Raw genomic sequence first — 19,745 nt, 5'->3', positions numbered from 1 at the left:
AAACCTCCCAAACCACCACACTCAAAAAATATTCAAAAGCCACAAATCCTCAGGACTATTGAATATTTACATATGAAACTTATACTCTAAGCAGATTTTAAAAATATTATTCCAAGAAAACTTCTACCTTCTTCAAGAGGAACTGCTCAGGCACTCTTAAGTCATCTTTTTATAGCTATTTGGTGTACCTTTCTTTGAACAGTCCTAAGCCATTTTCTATAGCAGAAAGGAAAAGAAAGACATCTCTGGTTGAAACGCTCACCTTTTAAAGACACTTGGAAGAAGTGGACAAAATCAGGAATGAAAAACTGGTGGAAACTGCAACTTATGACTCAGCAGAATACTGTGGATGACTGAAAGCAAACTGTGCACATCCATATAGAAACCATTGTATAGATTTCTTACAGCTTCCATGACTGTTCTGTTCAGCTATATTTTTCTTCATAAAAGCAGTACTATGCCCATGACAATGCAGAAAGATTGTGGATAATTACCACTCTCAATAATGTCCATCTACATTTGGCCTCTCATATGTGTAACTCAGAGACTGCCTTCCTCTTTACACACTGACATGCTGAACACATTGCTGTCGGTAAATGGACAAGAGAAATAACAATAGCTGGGATAATCTTTACCAGTTATTATAAAGCAAAATATTGAGAAATAAATTATTTATTTCTGTTAGTAAAGATAAACATCGCATTTTGTTAGTCTGAGGTTTTTACCATTGGAGTTCACTGATAACACAAGAGATTAAAGTTCTGAAGATGTTAGTTCTATCTACTTCTGGCTCTTCTATTGACTCATGAGGCTGAGCAGCTAGCTTGGCTTTTTCATTTCCTCTCCCACAATTTTGTCTTTTTATCTTTTCACATTTGAATCAGAAACTGAGTCTCACCAAATTTTTTAGATCCAGTCTATCATAACATAGCCTCAGCAGCAGCCTCTGGACATTACAGCCATAAAAATAATAGCATTAAATTATGGGTATTTAAAATTATTGTTTAAAAGAACTTTTTTTCTCAAAAGTTATTATTGGTGGAATTCATTAAACATTATCACAACATACCATTGTTCAAAGACTCACTGTAAATAGTTAGGTACAGCTAGGAAAAATGTTGACTTTTTTTCTTCTACATTCTTTTGCTATGTTTATTAGAAAATAAGGTTTCTACTCAGTCACAGAGTTATACAACATTGTGGAACAGCGATGTCAAAGAAAGCCATAACAATATTCAAAATAATATAAATCGATGGTTCGCCCTCATGTGGTGTATTTAGCTCATTTCTAGGAAATAGAAGAGCTTCAGAGATGAGCAATTAAAATGATTTGGCAACTGGATATGTTTCAAAAAGAAGAGGATGAAAAGACAAGAAACATTGTATTTCAAGAGAAGAAAAATAGGAAAGGACATGACCCAGATAGTGCAAATGTATTTAAAATAATAAGTATGGATAGGCAAGAATGTGCACTTCATTTACACATGTAGAACACGAACAAATGGATGTTTAATGAAAGTGGAAGGTTAGTGATTTGAGGTAAAACAAAGAATTTTTGTTTTTCAGACACACGTACTTAAGACCATGAAACTCAATACCAACAGGATGCACAAAACTTATTAAAGTTGTTATCTCCAATTCCTTCATGAGCAAAAACTTATAAAAGTAAAATTTACAGGAAAATTAAATTAATACATATATTCTACCGATGTACAGTTATATGGAAAATCATAAGGAAAACATAGCAATATTTTCTCTGAGTGTTGTTTTTAGGGTTTATGTATGAAATTGTAACTCAAAAAGTAAAAAAATTAATAGTACCTATGTTGAAACAGAGTTAACAAGAAGAATATATTATAAAACCAACAAAAATACATTTACAAAGTTTTCATTTGAAATGTCAAAATTAAATGTCATCAGATCAGGAAATACAGAAATAAGACAAAAAAAAATGTTCGGTATACATCAGTACAACCTCAGCTATGCTCTGTAAGGCCACAAGATTGCCATGAATATTTTTAAAATATTTTTGGTCAGATATTAGCATACAAAAAATTTTAAATATATTTATTTTCTCCCAAAGCAAGCACTTGGAACTGTAAGACTTTCTGCACACCTTCATTTTCTCTCATTTTTACACTTTAACATATGTGGTTTCAAGTATGATTTTAACTTTGAATTCTCATTGTTTAGAATCATTGTTTTGGGCTAATTATAAATTTTCTGCTGCATTTCCAATTAAATAATGGATATAGTTCATCCTTAACTCTGCCTTAATGTCACCTGTCTTTCAAATTTGCTCACCTTCTTAAATTAAAATCATACATGCGACTGCTAAAAATTCAACTCAAAGATAATATTATCATGAGCTATTCCTAATCATTTGAAAAAACACGCACGCATTTCATTTTATGTAAGCTTTTATGACCAGGTTCATTGATATGCTGTGGCTGTTTTATGCTACTCTGGAGTAGAGCAAAGCAACCAGAGCATACTGGCTGGTTAAGCTAAATTTACAGCTCCTGTGTTGAATAAAAGCAGTGCAAAGCAGTTGGAAGGCACACCCCAGTTACCTTCTGTCTCTGGCTTCTCCCTCACTCTCCTGAACACTCATGTTTGTTTCCACTGCCTCCTGTGTCTTCTATATTCTGCTCTACTAAAACAGACCTCGCCTGTCCTCCATAAATTCCAAGTACATACATGTACATGTGTGCAAGTACAACACAGATCTGAGTGTCTGTCTGCTGCCTCCTTTACTGAACACATCTGGAATAATGTGGAGCTTATGAAAATGATTATTTAAACATTAGTCGTTGACCATTGCTCATAACTGTTGGCAGAAGAGAGCGGATTACATCCTCGTAAACTAAAGTGTAGAATCATTCTCTTAGAAAACAGCCACCATCTTCCACTGCTTTCAAAGAGATTAAAGCAAATCTAACATGAATACGTGGTAGTAAATGATGAAACAAAACTCTGTAGAGGCAAAGATACATCAGGCCTTGAAAATAACGGCAAAGATCTGTGCTTTTTTATTATCGTAGGGGAAAAGAAAAGATGCCTGCCCTTTAGAAAAAGGACAGTCTTCCAAGGATTTTTTGTCACTAGATCAGTTGCTTAGCTATGACAAAAATCCATCAAACAAATCTTTTTAGAAAAATTAAAAGGTATAGTGATTTGATTACTGCACTCCTTTTTCATTCTAGAGAAACTTCTCTTTCATGCATTTTCTACTACCTCCTTGTAGTTAACATGAGCAAGCATATTTTCTTATGAGAAATGGAAAAGGAATGGAAGGGAACACAAATTCCTTTATACATGAAAGAGCAGTCTTCATCTTCAAACCAGCTACAGCCATTTGACTTTGATTTTGCACTAGAAAGAGTTATTTTAAAAATATAATAAAGACTTTTCATGTAGCGCCGAAAACAAAATGGCAGACACAAACCAGCACGATAATTTTTCCTATTTCCCACTAGACTCCCACTGGAGCCACTCACTCAGCATGCCTTTGATGTGATTATTCTGTGTTATGCCTCTAACTCATCTTCAACATTTCTGCATTTTTTTACACATGAAAGTTGCTTTTTCTTGAAGAAATAGAAATATTTTCTCAGACAGTTTGGAGGAAGAGTGAGGTGGAATCTCATTCATTTTCAACAAGTTTTACTTAAAATAGATTTATCTAGTGATTTGTGCAGTGGAAAATAACTAATATTCAGCTACCTGCATGTATAAACATATGTGTGTGTGTATGTAAATGCTTGTACTGTTCTACAAATAGATTCTGGCCTAAGAACAATATACCTAATATCAAATACATCATCACATATAATACCTGATTATGGGCAAAACTCTAGAGGTAGAAAAAAGGCTTGGTCTCTATTTCTGTGGCTGTTATCATTCAGAAGGATCTCAGCTGTGAACTTTGACAGTCAATGAAGCAGTAACAAGCTACCTAGTGTTATGGCTGCTAACACTTCAAATGTGTGCTTTATGCAATTCTAGGAAGAAACTAGGGCTCTGCTGGTGAGAAAGTGAGGGTTATGTGTACCCTCTAGGGACCTTTAGATGGTTTTAATGCAAATTTCTCAGTTCCTAAGAAGTCAAAGGATGAGGCTCTTTAGGCAGCCAGAAAGCAGGAAGCCTGAGCTTCTCTCCAAACAAACTCCACCCATTTGCAAACTTTTTCACACCTTGGTTATTTTGGAAAGGACCTTCAGCAACGCCCTCTCCTGCCTTCGCTTGGAACCAAATACTACATAACCTCCCTGTCTACTGGGGAGTAGGTATAAAGACAAAATCTCTCCATTTTGTCACTTATTTTTCTCTTAAATTTGAGGATGTCCAATGTTTTCCCCACCCCTTTGCTAGGATCTTCTCTCTAACTGTGTGTCTAAAATCAATTTATTAAAAAACAAAATCAAGCCCATTTTCTCATCTACAAAGCTGTTTATTTCCTTAAAAACTGACCTGTTGCATTTCAAAACTCCAGAACAACAGCTGGCCTGCTGGGATTTTTTAGTAACTTTTCAGTTGAGTTTCTCCAAGACTGTACCTTCCTTTCGATCTATGGCTAAAGGACTGAACTGTGGATCTCACTTTCCTGACTACTGTCTCATAGTTCTGTCCTGGTCAAACTGAGAATGCAGGCTACATCATGTATGACAGTTTGGACAATAGCAGGGATAGATTCTGGTCCACAGATCAAGTGTTTCTTTACTAGGAGTTGTAAATTTACCCACCATTCAGATCAGATGCATACAAAATAGTTACCTAGTCTATCCTATGTAATTTACAGTATTTTATATTTGCCCTTCAAAGTTTCATGCAGATTGTTTCATTGATCCCCACTGAGAACTGTCATACCAATCATACCAAATCTATATCAATAAGCACTACAGAGGGCACAAAGACTGTGCCCAGGCAAAAAGGGGCTTAGGGTGCAGGGAAATATTTCATGTCGTTCCTGCATTTTTGGAGAAAAGCAAAACAGCAGTATCTATTGTAATCAGTCAACAGCATTATGTTTCTTAAAAAAAGAAAAAAACAATTAACTATTTAACACAATGTATAACCTTCACATTAATTACAACATTAATCACAAGGTTAAATGGATGCATTTAAAATAACAGCATTAAATTTTGCACCATCAGCAATTTTTGTAAGGGAGATCCTAAACTTTACTCTGAATTTGTTTGCATTAAAAAAAAAGACATATAATTAAGCATTTCTTTTCATGGTATGTCTGTAAATGATTAGTCAATATGGAGTAGCTTACATGAATTTTATTTTCCTGAATAGTGCTGCTTTGCTGAGGCACTGAGATTGAAATTCCCTCTAACTCTGAAGCACAGCAATAGGTACAGCAGCAGTATTAGCTGCTCCAAACTAGTGTACCTTAAACTAGAACTGCAAAGTACATATTTGAAAAGGTATTATTAAGCCCAGGTACTTGTTGTCAGGATAGCAAGGGTACCAATTATGGCTGCAGTCTCTGTTATGTGAGTCTTCTGTTCAATAATCTCGGACCACCATTCCCTGCAGTGTTAGACAGCCACATTACCTATATCATTACTGAGACAGGTTGGATCCAAAACAAGAATTTTGGGGTGACCATACCTGAAATATTAATGTCAGACACTAATACCAGTGATTTGAACAATCCAGTCCCCTAACTTCTGTAAAATCTCATAAAGAAAAAAGACAGATCTTGGAAAGAGCTTGAGGCAATACTGAGGTGTAGAAAATTTGGAGCCTGCCACTGACTATTTGTTTAAACTCTTTTTAAATACAGGCAAATGCTGTAAAAAAATTTAAAACCTTTTCCACAATAATAATAATGTGGTATTGTGAATGTGTAAGACTTCGAATTCAGGTGTGTTATCAGATCCTCTGTGTACTATTTCATGGACTCCACAGGAGTGCTTCAGAAAAGAAACCCCAAAATTAGGTTTATACTTTTTGTGATGTATTTTCAATAAAACACAGTCCAAAATCTGTGTAAGGTAAGTACACTACTTCAAACTAAAAGTCTTGAAAGTGATTGGAGATAGATGTTAGTTGTTTCATTGCCTTTCTTGCATATCAGTTTTCACTAAATGAAACCTCTTTTCAAACACGTAGCCTTTGCCCAGTCTTGAGAGGTGAGTGCCCACTAAACCCTTCCACTGGACTGCTTTACAATGAAAGGAAATGGTGTATGTCAGGACTACTGAAAGTCTAAAAGAGTGTGTTTTAAACTGGTTTTATCTCCTCTGGTCCCATGAAAATAACACTAAAGATTATGGCGCATCACCTATGAAAGAATAAAATTTCATTTAGAATGAGCTATTGAAAGCAGACAGAAATACAGCATGCAACATTTCCTATCATTCTTACTGAGGCATTTCATAATTATTTACTTTTAAGTAAATAACACTTTACTGCAATTCATAGAAGAAGCCAAATTGTCAAATCTGGGAGCACCATGATGAGACTTTTAAGTGAATGAGGAATGCTGGATTCGGACCATACTTCAAATTGTTTTCTATCTGCTCTACTTGCATGTAACTGTAATCAACACGAACATGAACAATAATTTCTTCTGCCTGGTATAAATGTTTATATTTAAATTTTGTAGGTAGAGACGACAGCAAGCTCAAAGTCATTTTAGTGGCATGATATAATAATGATAAAATGTGTGACTGATTAAATCATTAGACTTTTTTTTTGTTGATTCTGAGTGGATGATCACAACAATTAAATTATCCATTTTTATTATTTACTAAGCTTTTGTATACTGGGATACTAGGATTAAGTTAGTTTCACCTCGGGTCATTCTCCTGTCTTTCAAGATTACATTAGCTCTCATTTTTGTACTTATGTTCTACAACCAGTTTTCATAACTTTAAAAGAAAAAGGTACCAACCTGAATGCTGTGAGATACTCAACATCGCCCATAGGAGGATCCAAGCCACCTGTCCAAGCTATATTTATGTTATACCCTTCACCAGGGCCACTTCCAACCTGAAAAACAGAAATAAAATGCTAAAAGGAGAGAAGAGGTGGAAAAGGGAGGAGGAAAACAGAGAAGGAAAGGAAAAAAAACCAAAAAAATCACAAGTGTGCTTTAGAAACAAACATCAAACAACATGTCAGATCAGCCCAGCCTTGTTTGACAAGGACTGCTCTGGGTTATGCACTTGTTCTCCACTGGTCCCCTGCTCCCAGTGGACAATTTGGTAATCTGGTGTAATTTAAAGAACCAGAGAAGGACAAGAAAATTAGGGGTAATCATGCAACGCAATTACCTGAAAGATACAAATAAAAATGGGGCTCTAAAGAAATAAACCTAACCTCATTTGGGGCTCCACTGCCGGGGAAGAAGTTGCCTTCATCATAGCGATGGAGGGAAACATACAGGATGCTGGGGTCAGCATAAAAAGCCTGCTGTGTACCGTTGCCATGGTGAACATCCTAAAGGAGAAAGAAAACAGATGACAAATGTAATAATGTCCAACTCAGGGTAGAGAGCTCAGTTCTGCTTTCTTTTACTCCCCCCCACCTCTCTCTGTTTCTCTCCTTCTCCCTTGCCCTCCTTTTGTCTTTCGCTTTCCCCCTCCCTTCACCACCCCATACTTCCTGAACTTTCAGGCAAATTACTCTTTAATGCACTCATTTTTTAAACTGGCTTCTAAAAATCAGGAAACCATAGCGAGCGTGCCCTGGAGACTCCAGATGAGCAGTCATTGAGAAATCCCAGTCCTTTTGTACAATTAGATATTTATACACCGGCTCTTTGTACTCCTTGCCTCAGTGATGGAATCTAGCATCCTGTTTTATGGAGGAATTTTATGACTTATTAACTGCCAACAGTTCATAACCCCTCAGGCTTAATTAACTAGCCTCATTGGCCTCTGAAGAAAGACTAATGTTTAAACTACAAACTAGTATTTTGCAGAAGGATCTATGGTTTACAGAGCTTTTTCACAATTCTTGACAGAACACTAAACATAAGTGTATTCATTGATTTGCCAAGTTCCACTATTGAGGTCAAAGGCTCTGCGACCAGCTGAGTAAATTGGCTTTCTTGAAACATTCAGTTCAGTTAGCAGTCCCTCAGCAGTTAGATCAACATCAAAAGGGATGCCAGATGCGGAAAGGACTTCATACTTCATTTTTGCAAAATCATGACGGCAACAGTTGAAGACATAGGAATATGATCTCATTAGCTATTAAATCATCTGGCAGATAGGATGGTGCCTTCCACAATCAAGGAGTGACCTTGGCCAGTGTCCATATTTCAAACATTATATAACACGAGTGAAAAGAAATTCTGTCGTTAAATAAAATACTGAAAAAGAAATGCTGGCAGTATATCTATATAACAAAGGCCGATGATGTGGACTTTTCCTCTTTTTTTAGTTTTGTCTTCACAGTTCTACTATTGTATTGTGTGGTTAGACACACAAGAAATTTTACAAGTGAAAATGGAAAATCCTCTTGCTTTTCCGTAAAAAAATCCCGAAACTTCTTTATAAGTTTTTCCACTGACATTTGTAAGAAGCTGAAAAATTATAGATGTTATTGATTGTCCTCCTTTAACCCATCCCTTTGAAATTTCTGATTTAGAGAGAATTCAGGAGGACAGATAAATTACTCTGAATGGCAACACTATCATCAAGACTGTATTTATTTTACAAACTCTATGAGGTCTGAACCAAATTTAGTAGTTAGGTGTACACTGCCAACAGCACAGCAAGCACTGCCCATTGCTTGTGCTCTTTGCCAGCTGATGTAGCCCATGAGTTTCACCCGTATCATTCAGCACTCTCTACGTTGATTGAGTCTTACTTGTAGTGCATTGTGCTTGACTTGCACCTCCTTGGGGACCTCTGTGGGGTAATATTATAATAGTTACTTTTCTTTTCTCAGTTGAAAGTACTTGAAACAAAATGAGGATGAAGTTACAGCCCAACTGTGACTTAATGCCAAGGTTAAATGTAACACATGTTGGAGGTGCAAGGGAGCACACACTGGTGTGAGGGTGTTGGCGATTTGAAGGCAGCCAGCATAGTGTTAGAGGGCTCTGACTGGCAAATGAAGTAATATCTGGAATGCAGACTAGCCCCAGAATCCCATCCAGTCTTCAATTGTTACAGAATTAATTGGTTTACTCCAAAACAGGCCCAGGTCATGCTAACATACATGCAAGTATGGATAATCTTGGAGCAAGCATTGCAACAAAAGACTGAGAAGCTACACAGGTCATATAGATAGATCTGCAGAGGCTATGACTAAAAACATAATATGATTTCATTTTTTAATTTTAATTAGTCTTTTTTTTTCCATTCATGTTTGGGGGTTTAGATATATTTTTGCTGTAAGGGTTTTCAAATGAGAAGAAAAAATATTAAATAGGTATACAGAGTTCTTTTTTTTTTTAATTATTGAAATCTCAAAGCTAGCTTTCTTGTCTAAACTTCAATTCCACCAAGGGTTACTCTGTTTTGAAGAGCAGTGACTTCTCTGGTTAGACAAAGGAATGTGTTGTTTAAGACTGCGGATGTTACCATGTGGGAAATGTGTTTATATTTTGCCCTTAGTAGATCAAATGTATTCAGGGTATATAAGCCAGTTCAAAAATGGAGATTTATTCAAATGGTGAAATAAGGGAAGAAAAGCTGTCAGAGAGGTCTTTTATTTTAGTGTAGAAAAAAGTGACAAAATGATTAAAAATTTAAAAAGTTACGAATTTATATATGAACACGTAGCAGCTATGAAGACTACACTTAATTTGTTACTAGAATACAGTTTAATGTGTGGGACTGAATATTATTTTCTAACATTTACATTGTAGTAACATTTATAGCTGCCAACAAGCATGGGGTCCTGCTGTGCTAGCCACTATCAAAATATAGCCTTAAAGGCTAATTTCAGGTCTAACATCTGTAATTACATTCTTTTCTTCAGATCCCCAAAACTCCACATTGGTGGGCATAAAGACATCACTATTAGGCTGTTCATTCACTCAGTCTGGCGTGCGATTTATCCATAGTTTGCATATATAAGAAATTTTCCATATGAATTTTTGTACATCATTGCACTGACCAAGGAGCAGGCTGGGGACTGGACTGCAACTGCTCCAGGAATGAAGTAATCTGTGTCAGACATATATTTCTCCCTTTTCACCAGCTGAGTTATTCTGGCCAATGGGATAGAGTCAGAGAGAATCTGAGCATTCCCTATCTACTTTCCTGGGTAAGGATAGGCAGCTTCACGGGTAATCATTTGCACAGGTAATGATTTGCACATTTAACCTTGCCTTGCAAAATTGAAGCTGAATTCCTAAGTGCTTATTGGCTGAGTAGGTCAAATGGCAGTGATTTCTTTTCCTGACAAGGTGAATGTAACACTTAGAGTCAAAAAGACTTAAAGACATTCACAAAATGCAAACTTTGAATAGCCTTTTCTTATTAAAAAAACTAGAATAAACATAGAGTTCAGTTTTGGCCAGCATTTACAGCAGTAAAACTCAAAGAACTGTAAGATTGAAGTCAGCAAACAGTTACAACATACAGTGGAAATGAATTTTTCAAAAATACTGGTTTCTTGCAGTTTATACTTATGTTCCTAAGTGGTAGTAGAACACAGAAATACTTGAAAAACTCTCTAAGAATATCTAACCTACCCATATATTTATTCTACCACTCATTTTTCACTTGCCATTCCTTCTCCCACACTCCCCCTTTCTCTGCTTCTCTTCAACAGCCAGTACGCATGTTTAATTGAACAAAAGTGTTAGATGGTAAGGCCATGACTTCACAATAAGATTTAATTATGAGTGCAGATATGAACAAGATTTAGACTATTAAGCCCTGCACTTCAAAAACCCTTTAACATATTTTGTCTTTAAATCTTTTATCACCTGCAAAAATTAATTAAGTGCAGATGTAACAGGTTAGGTTTTGATGCCAGGGTTCATTTCCTGTCTATGCTTTGTCAGACACCCTATTACACCTCCTCATGAACTGTAGGAAAACAAAAATGGTGCTCATAAATCAGCATTCAACTTTCCTTGGGCTGTGCATTGGGCTGATCCTTTAAGTGCAAGGCAGAACTCCAATTCATTATTCATGAAAATAATATAGACAACATGCCAAATGTCATCTGCATTTAAATAATCCATTTGTTAAACATATTAGGTATTGTGTGAGAATGCCTTCTATTAAAATACAAGACTAATCCCATGAAGTGGATTTTTAATCACGTAGCTTTCCTTCAGGGAACCATCAAAAGCTGGCATACATGACTTGAAAACTTCTTAGAGGCAATGACCTCCTCATTTGTTTAATAATATCGAAGTTACACAACAAATCAAATCATTGCTAGCTGGGGGAAGTGGCCAATTTGGTTACCAAAGCAACAACATTCTTTAAAGCACATCTGACTATTTAAAGTTTGTATTCTGTAGGGAAAAGTAAAGTTGGGTTCTGTAGGGTTATTTTAACGGTGGAAGTATCAATTCATTTAAGGACCATAAAAGTTGCCCTGATCTGTGCCTTCTTCTCATTAAATTGCAGTTAACACCATTAAAGTGAAACATAGATGTTTATGGCTTCAGTACTGCCATCCTGGCTTTAATGAGTTCCCAAAATCAGAGGAAATGCACACCTTTATTGCTTGTAGGTATTAAAAGCAGGAAAGTCTGACATATAAATACAAAGTCATTATCTTTTACCTAGATGCACTGAAAGTGTGATGCTTGCCAAGAATACATACCAGATCTACAATCAATATCTTGCCTATATTTAGCTTGTCTCTCAAGTATTTGGCAGTAATTGCAATCGAATTAAAAAAGCAGAACCCCCTGTGGAATAGAGAAGAACAGAAATAAGAAAGCAAATCAGTCAGGAAAACAGCTATAAATAATGTTCAGAGCATTTTAAAAAATGCTATATGATCTCTGAGGCCATAAATCTGCTTCTGGGAGTACCTAGAAAGCCTTTTCAGTCATCTGCTAACAATTACAGTTCTTCAGAGACATGCACAATGCAGGTGATTGCCAGTAACCTTAGTGCTCCAAGATGGGCAATATTCCCTGGTACTTACATGGCTGTTGATTCTTCAGCGTGATGGCCTGGGGGCCTTACAACAGCAAAACCATTCTGTAAGAACAAGACAGGTTTTCAATTATCAGCTTAAAAAAATACTTGACTCAGTGCAAAACAGAGCAGCCGGCAGACTGGGTTGAAATCCATTAGAGGCTCTTGAGCACTTTTTCTGTCCAATCACCCTTTCACAGTTCTGCCAGAAATAATACATTTGAGAACAGTGGCATATCAACTTATATAAATACACACATGCACATACATACACACACACAACATGATCCAAAGAGGAGGAAAAAGGCAGGATGAGAAAGCTGTTGTTATCAGTTCTGCTGTCTAGAATTCACGTTTAAAAGGAAGCAGAGAGCACTGATCCATTCTTGATCTAACTTCATGTAATCTTACATTGCTCCAGCTTGAGACATTTCAAAATAGAAGAAGCTTGAGGCATATATTTTACATCATTAGTCAATGTTGACCCATACCTTCTGGGTGGACTAAATGAAAAATTCAGACCCACACACGCACACAGGTGTAGCTCCTAACAGCAGAAAAAGGATGACAATGAATAGCCCATATTTCTGCAAACTATAAATTAAACTTGGGAACCTGCCATGCTTGCAAGTTTAATAGATTCCCTGATGTCAATTTCTAACACACTTTCTGGAATTGTATATAAATTTCATAAAGTACAGCTCTAGGATCGGTGATGATCAAGGAATTCTTTGCCCCTAGAGTCACTGAAGATAAAAGAAAAACAAAGTTTCCCTCCTTCCAGTGTGGGTAAGGTAAAGGGAAAATGTAGAAGTACTGGCAAGGTAGCTCTGTTCAGAAGGTCTGATTATGTATTCAAGAAGCAGTGTCTCATAAGGGTGTGCATCATATAAAATTTCTCTTAAAACAGCCAAACTCAGGAGTAACACCATTACTTCATCAAATTTACTCTTTATTTCAGCTACTCAGAACAGCCTCCTCTATTCATTTATATATTTGACATCAAAAAATGACAATTAACACATACATAAAAGTAAGAAATTAGAAACTATGCATGACTATATCAGCCAAACTTGTATTTTCAAGCAGCTTCACATAAATACCATGTGTATATGTATGGCTGCAAGACCAAGTATTGTACTTTCAGATGGGAGGGGATAGGAAGAAAAAGGACAGAATATTTCTGTATTTTAATAATCAGTATTAAAGTGGTCCAGTTTGATATACTTAAGGTAGTTAAATATCAATGTTTCAGCCTTTACTCATGTGAAACAAACAGGACAGTCACTAAACTTTCACTCACAGGGGTGTAAATAAGGAGAAACATGACAGTTAATAGAGCTACATTAGTGCCTGTGAAATCTATTTATTTACAATCTTATGTGTGTTTGTGTGTACCTGTGCAATTGTCCACCTATGCTGTTTCACTGGCATTAATTTACGGACAAATACTACCAGGCTATCTCATATAATTTGTTCCTAAGTGTAATCCAAGCAGGCAGCTGCAAAGTTTTGTGAAGCCTGGCCAAAGTTCTATCAGACTACACCAAACTTAAACTATAATGCAAACAGAGTACATCTGTAAGAGTGGTTCTTCTGGCCACCATTTAAAGAATCTGGGGGATTTGACATCATGCATTATTTTGCATTAAATGTCCACATTTAAAAAACAAAAACAAAAACAACAAACTAAACCAAACCAAACAAAAAAAAAACCACACAAACAAAACTAAAGACAGAAGAAAATATATACGTTCATATTTAGGCAGGCATTCCTGGAGGTGGAATATAAATTGCCTATAGATCAAACACACCATCAAAAAAAGAGACCTTGTGGGCCACACTGATCTTCAGCTTTACCCTCTTAGTTAAAACCCTATTCCTTATCCTTCTGAGGGTTTTTTAACATTTCCTTTTCACACAAAATATGACTTAAAGAAGAATTCTGTGAAGAATTCTCTTATAGCATTTGTGAATAAAACAAAGTATGTTTATGCTGAGAAATGTATGGATAGCTAAGTGAAAGAAGCCTCAGAGAAGAGGGTATTACTAGAGAGAGCATCATTCTACCTGTAGTTTGCTCTCTCAATGTTTGTAAGAATTTGGAAAAAGTCCATGCAAGGCTTACAGCTGCCCCTACTCAGCTCACAGCTCATTATCGTCTAGCTTTATCAGCATTCCCAAAAGATCAATATAATTAAGATTATTATCTCTGGAAAGATGTCATCGGGCAATATAGAAACAAAAAAAAATCAATGCTGCTGTTTTTGACAACATGACAGTTACAGTAAAGGTTTCTCTATTCTGTTCACTTACTGTGACAAGACTGGAAGCCCTGTTTTGTTATAGCTAGTTAATTTCTGCTATCAAAGCTTAAGTTAACTATTACAGTTCTCCATAAGCATGCAGAACACTCACACCAGTGTTGTGACCATTTTTTACGTGTTTTTACATTACAGAAGCTCAGTATTCACATGTGAATTTTTTTAAAAATAAAATGCGTATGTTATATTGATGATAAATCAGAAAATATAGTAAAATTTTACCAAACACTGAAAGCTAGTTACCATACAGTAGTAACAGCAACTTTTGTGCAATTGGTAAGACACTTCATTTCTCCTACTTTCAAACTTTGTATGAGCACAGTGTATATTAGCACAACGGAACATGAATGCATTTATTTAAGCAATATTTAAATACCAGACAGTGAGCTCAGAACAGTAGACAGAAAGGCAAAAATCTGCTTTAAAGATAGAAAGACTAACACAGAGCAATATGTTGAAAATTAAGCCAACACACATAAATTCAAAGCATTTTTGTACAGAGCCTTATTTATACTAGGATACAGACACCTTTATGTGTAGACAGAGCATTAAACTGACTGACAGACATGAACATTAGAAAAAGGATTCATGTCTGTGCCATTATATGATTACCTTTGGTTAAATTATAAAGGATAAAGAGTAAAGCCTGAATAGAGAGATTCTAAAATCTGTGTGTATTTTGACAATGAACAAAAAGAAGTCTGCCCAAACTCGGTTTCCAATGAAGGTCCATTGCAGATAGACCCACTTCATTGGATCTTTAATGAAAACTAAGCAAAAATGTTAGTCTTTTTCCACAGTAAGCTAAGTATTCTCTTTGTTCATTACTCCAAAGAGGTAGTTGGATACTTGATTTCCAAAGAACAGAGGTATACATCCTGTCTTTGGTGGTACAGTTGATTCCTTTCTATAGAGTGCTGTGTTAGAGTGTTGGGTTACATCATGCTTGGGCTACATCATGCTTGGGCATCTACTACACCTCTCCCTGAATCTTTCCAAGACAAGCACTCAGGACAATATCATAACATGGGTGGTTACTCCAGAGCTTGGGACTGACCGTCTACGGCAGAGTTCCACTGGTGTTTCTATTATACAAGGAGGTAAAACTAGACATAGGCAATTTTTCCCTAGGGCAATACGTGGTGACTGTGGCACAGTGTGAATCATTTTTCCCTTTGCTTGACAGTGAGGAACTTGCTCTGACTAAATTCCAAGCTGACCAAAAGTGACCCAGGCAGTCTGGCACTCCAGGTATGCTGAGAAGCCTGACAGAGAAGCAGTGCATACTAGCTTCAGCCTGCTACTACTCCAGCAAAATCATCTGTCTTTTTGTTGACTCTAATGAAAGCCAGTGCCATGCAAGAAATAGCAATGAACCCCAGCAGGCACTCCAAGAGCACTCACTGAAGCAGTAGAAGACTCAGGTTCAACTCCTTCTTGAACATGGGGATGAATTTGAAAATATTCCTCCCAGACCTTTTTGTGTATTTAGATTATGTGGTCCATAAAGCAGATATTAAGGCACACCTTTTCAGACTAATTGAGTAATCTAACAATAGGTCTAGAGGCATGATTTTCCTCAGCTCTTATTCAAACTTATGAATCTTTAATTTTTTCCTGCAGAGTAGCAGTCCTTCAATAGAGGACAAAACACCACCACTGAACCCCAAATTTAAGATAAGACAGTTTTATATGCAGTTTAAAAATTGACTCCTTCCAGCTGAAAAGATAAGAAATTGAAGCTCTTCTTGCATTTTAAGCTGTAAACCCCTGTATAAAAGAGCGATGCCATCTATCCCAACTATTCAAGAGGCAATGGGCAGAAATTGAAACAGCGGAGGCTTCATCTGAACATATGAAAATTCTCTTTTGCTGTGAGGGTGACTGAGCAATAGAACAGATTGCCCAGAGAGGTTGTGGAGTCTCCATCCCCAGAGCTATACAAAAGCCATCTGCACATAGTCCTGGGAAACTAGCTTTAGGTTGTCCTGCTTGAGCAGGGTGAGTGGACCTCCTGAGGTCACTTTGAACTTCAATAGTTCAGTGATTCTGTGATTCTATTCAGAAGTTCATAACCTTCCAAAAAATGCCTTCAGGAAAGTGGGTGTAATCCCTAGTGATGAGCAAATTTGTCCCATGTACTAGCTAATTGCAGCTGCACACATTGCTAAGGACAGCTTTCTCTGGAACCTCTGTGTATTTCATGTAGAGACCAGGGGCTAAACTCAGGGGCTGGATTCCACACTTAGCACTCAACACTCTCTTGAAGTCAGGTGTTAAAGTTTCTATTTTCTACGTCTAAATCCCTTAACCTATCTATCCCTTAGCTCTTAAAATTAGCAGTGCTTAAATATAGCATTCTTGGACACTCACTTGTTTTTAATGGAAAGGTTTTATTTTTGCTTCGATGTGCACAGGCTTCGGAATGAGGAACAAATCACTGAAGCCAGTACTTCATCTCTTTTTAGAAACTTCTTCAGCTATTATGCAGAAATGTATCCATTCTTCCTGTCAGAATTGATATTCCTTATGTTTTTTATATATACAACTTTGTATCCTTATAAAGTTATATAAAAAACTTTATATTTAAAAGGTGGTCCATACAGTGCCATCTTTAGCCCTGCTACCTCTGACTCAGTTAAATCCTACAATAACAAATACCAGGGCTGCTTTAAGTCTCAGTTGCCTACAACAACCCCCTTGCAGCTGGTACCCTGAAGAAGACAACCATATTCTTACCAATGTCACTTACGTTGTAACATGAACTCAAGCCATACCATCCAGCAGGGAGGGTAAGCATAACAGTGAGTGGTGTAAGGCCAAGGCAATGCTCAGGTACCTTATTAGGACAATTTTACAAGCTATTCATACTGCCAGAGCGGGAGCCAGTATCTGGCCCTGGGGGTCTACGAATGCAGTGAACAAGAACCCATGATTTAACAGAGCAGTATTAGCAGCACATAGATTTGCCAAGAAAACAGTAATGGACATGAGGGAATACCATTTTTGCTTGCAGAGGAAGCTAGTAGAGGCCAAGAACACAGAAATGGACATTAAACACTTAACTCTGTGATTGAAAGAGAGAGTTCCCTGTCTGTTTTCCTGAAGGTCTAAGAGGATAGAACCAGAAAATCTACATGAAAAGCTGGTGCTTGCAGGCTAACTTATATACAACTGTGATGGCCTGTTTAGCCGCAACTGGTGTTAACTACATTGGAAAAGAAAGCAAAGTGTTTTAAGAAGAGAGCGACCATGGAGATAAGCTATGCACCACACATATAATTAAAGTTGTACTGCTGTATGAAATAATAACAGTCATCCAGCTATAAATATAACCATAATTTCTGGGATAAAGTATCTAAAAGATGGTTCCATATAAAATTTGGTAATTTTGTAACTGTAAAAGCAAATAATATAAACTATTATCTAAAAGACTTCATTGGTAACTTTGATGGCTTTTATCAGTTATATCTCTTAACACTGGTAAAATAATCATTTGTTTGTTTCTTGCACACTATGCATTGTTAAAAATGCTGTACCTGGGTGTGGAAAAAATGCCTCTTTTTGTGTCTGCCACACATTGCTCAGAAATGTTTTTTAAGGCAGAGAGTGTGATAGTGCAGAGGGTACAACAGGGAGGTAGAGACAAGGGTAGGGCACAGCCTGCGGGAGGAGGACTGTGTAGGAGGCACCTGAGCACAGGGCACTTCCCAAGAAAGGAGATTTTTGTAGGTAACCAGAGGAGCTGTGTGGGGTTTGGTTTTGCTCAGACAGGTGTGGAAATCTGCTTGCCTGAAGCTTTACTGGAGGGAGGACACTGTGGGACTAGGGAGACATTTGTTTTCAGCTCTTTTTGTTTATTATGTCTTTAGAAAGATACTTCATTTTAGTTTTTGTTCTAAGAAAACATAGCACTAGAGCTGTGAAAGATGAGTGCGTTTTATGCAGAATACTTTTAAGACTAGAAAACTAAGAGCTGGGGGTGGGCGCTGATTAAGCTAATTCCGCTTATTCACTAGATTAGTACAATTTGCAATTAGTTACAATTTAGGCCTTGAGAACAGTAATAACCAAGCTCATTTGGAATGAGGGTTTCAAGTTCAATATAAGTTATCCACAGGTTATCCAAAGACACCAGAGTAGCAATGACAAAATGCAGGAGGTTTATTTTGGTATTGATTGAGTCTGACATATCAGAAAGAACCATCCCAGGAACGTATCAGATTCTGGTTCAGAGGAAACTAATTTCAATTGCTTTCATTCTGTTAAATGACCCCTAACCACCAACAGAGCAACTTTACATGTGTGTGTGCACATGTACACACACATACATATGATAAGGCAGAGAAAAGGCTTGTGCTTCATTAGATTCAGCTGAAGTGGGTGTTCAAGACAGTCTCAGACAATGCTTTTAAGTTATGTACTTTTTTTCTTGAGTATTCTTTTGCAAAAATGCTTCTTAATTCATTCAAACTTTTTAAAAAATAGGGAATAACCATACAAATCCTACCAGGTCTTGATAGTTCATTGTCTAGATGTCTTCTGTTTCAAATTAAAAATATATGGCGCTTACACGTTTCTATCACAGAAAAGAGTGCTGCCATCACCAACACTGACATATTTAAAGGACATGCAAAGTAAACTAGACAGTAGTCCTTATTATGGGTACTGTACTTAAAATAATTAATTCCAGCTTATAATATTACTGACTGGGGTCATCTCAGGCTGAAGAAAACCATTTCAGAAATGTTCCTTTGGATTTTCATTAGTTCTACTGTCTGCTTTGGCACTGAGTTGTCCATGAAGACAAAAAGTGGTCTCCCATTGCAGAAAGAGGTTCTTATTAGGTATCCTCTTTTTAAATTCTATTTTTCACTGGTACAATTTTTTTTTCTGCCAGTCAATTTTAAGATATGAAGGGACAGCCAGCAAAATGTACAATTTGTTATCAGAAAAGAAGTTAAGACACATTTCATATTCACAAAACATCATGCAATAAAACAACCGTTACAAGAACAAAACAAGGACATTATTCAACAAAGTATAATTACTGCAAATGATCATACTAACATAATCAACTACCTGAATTCCAACTTCTTAAAATAGAATTAATCATTTAATAAACACCTAATATATGGCAACAACAAAGGTGACAGCATCAGCATGAATAATTTGATTAACAAAATGGAAACATCAGCAACCTAAACGCTTTCAGAAAAAACAATAATTTGGCAAGCTATACGCTAAAGGTGATATTCTCTGCAAGCTCTAAAAGTTATAAATGAAATCTGAAACTCAAGAGAGACCACAGATGCAGAAACCCTCTTTTATTTTC

General features: G+C 36.6%; 1 protein-coding gene across 1 annotated transcript in view; it reads right to left on the bottom strand.

Annotated features, from left to right (window-relative positions):
* Positions 1 to 19,745, bottom strand: part of HDAC9 (histone deacetylase 9) — a 486,360-nt gene that overhangs the window by 91,115 nt on the left and 375,500 nt on the right. The window contains exons 19-22 of the mRNA XM_075082978.1: positions 12,094 to 12,149; positions 11,764 to 11,851; positions 7,339 to 7,458; positions 6,911 to 7,008 (exon numbers count right to left, since the gene is read on the bottom strand). Coding sequence (XP_074939079.1) covers positions 6,911 to 7,008; positions 7,339 to 7,458; positions 11,764 to 11,851; positions 12,094 to 12,149 — 362 coding nt within the window. The remainder of the gene's footprint in view (positions 1 to 6,910; positions 7,009 to 7,338; positions 7,459 to 11,763; positions 11,852 to 12,093; positions 12,150 to 19,745) is intronic.

Source organism: Phalacrocorax aristotelis, chromosome 2 (assembly GCF_949628215.1).
Source record: "Phalacrocorax aristotelis chromosome 2, bGulAri2.1, whole genome shotgun sequence".
Lineage (NCBI taxonomy): Eukaryota > Metazoa > Chordata > Aves > Suliformes > Phalacrocoracidae > Phalacrocorax > Phalacrocorax aristotelis.
Note: the sequence above shows the minus strand (reverse complement) of the source record. Positions and strands in the feature narration are given on the sequence as shown.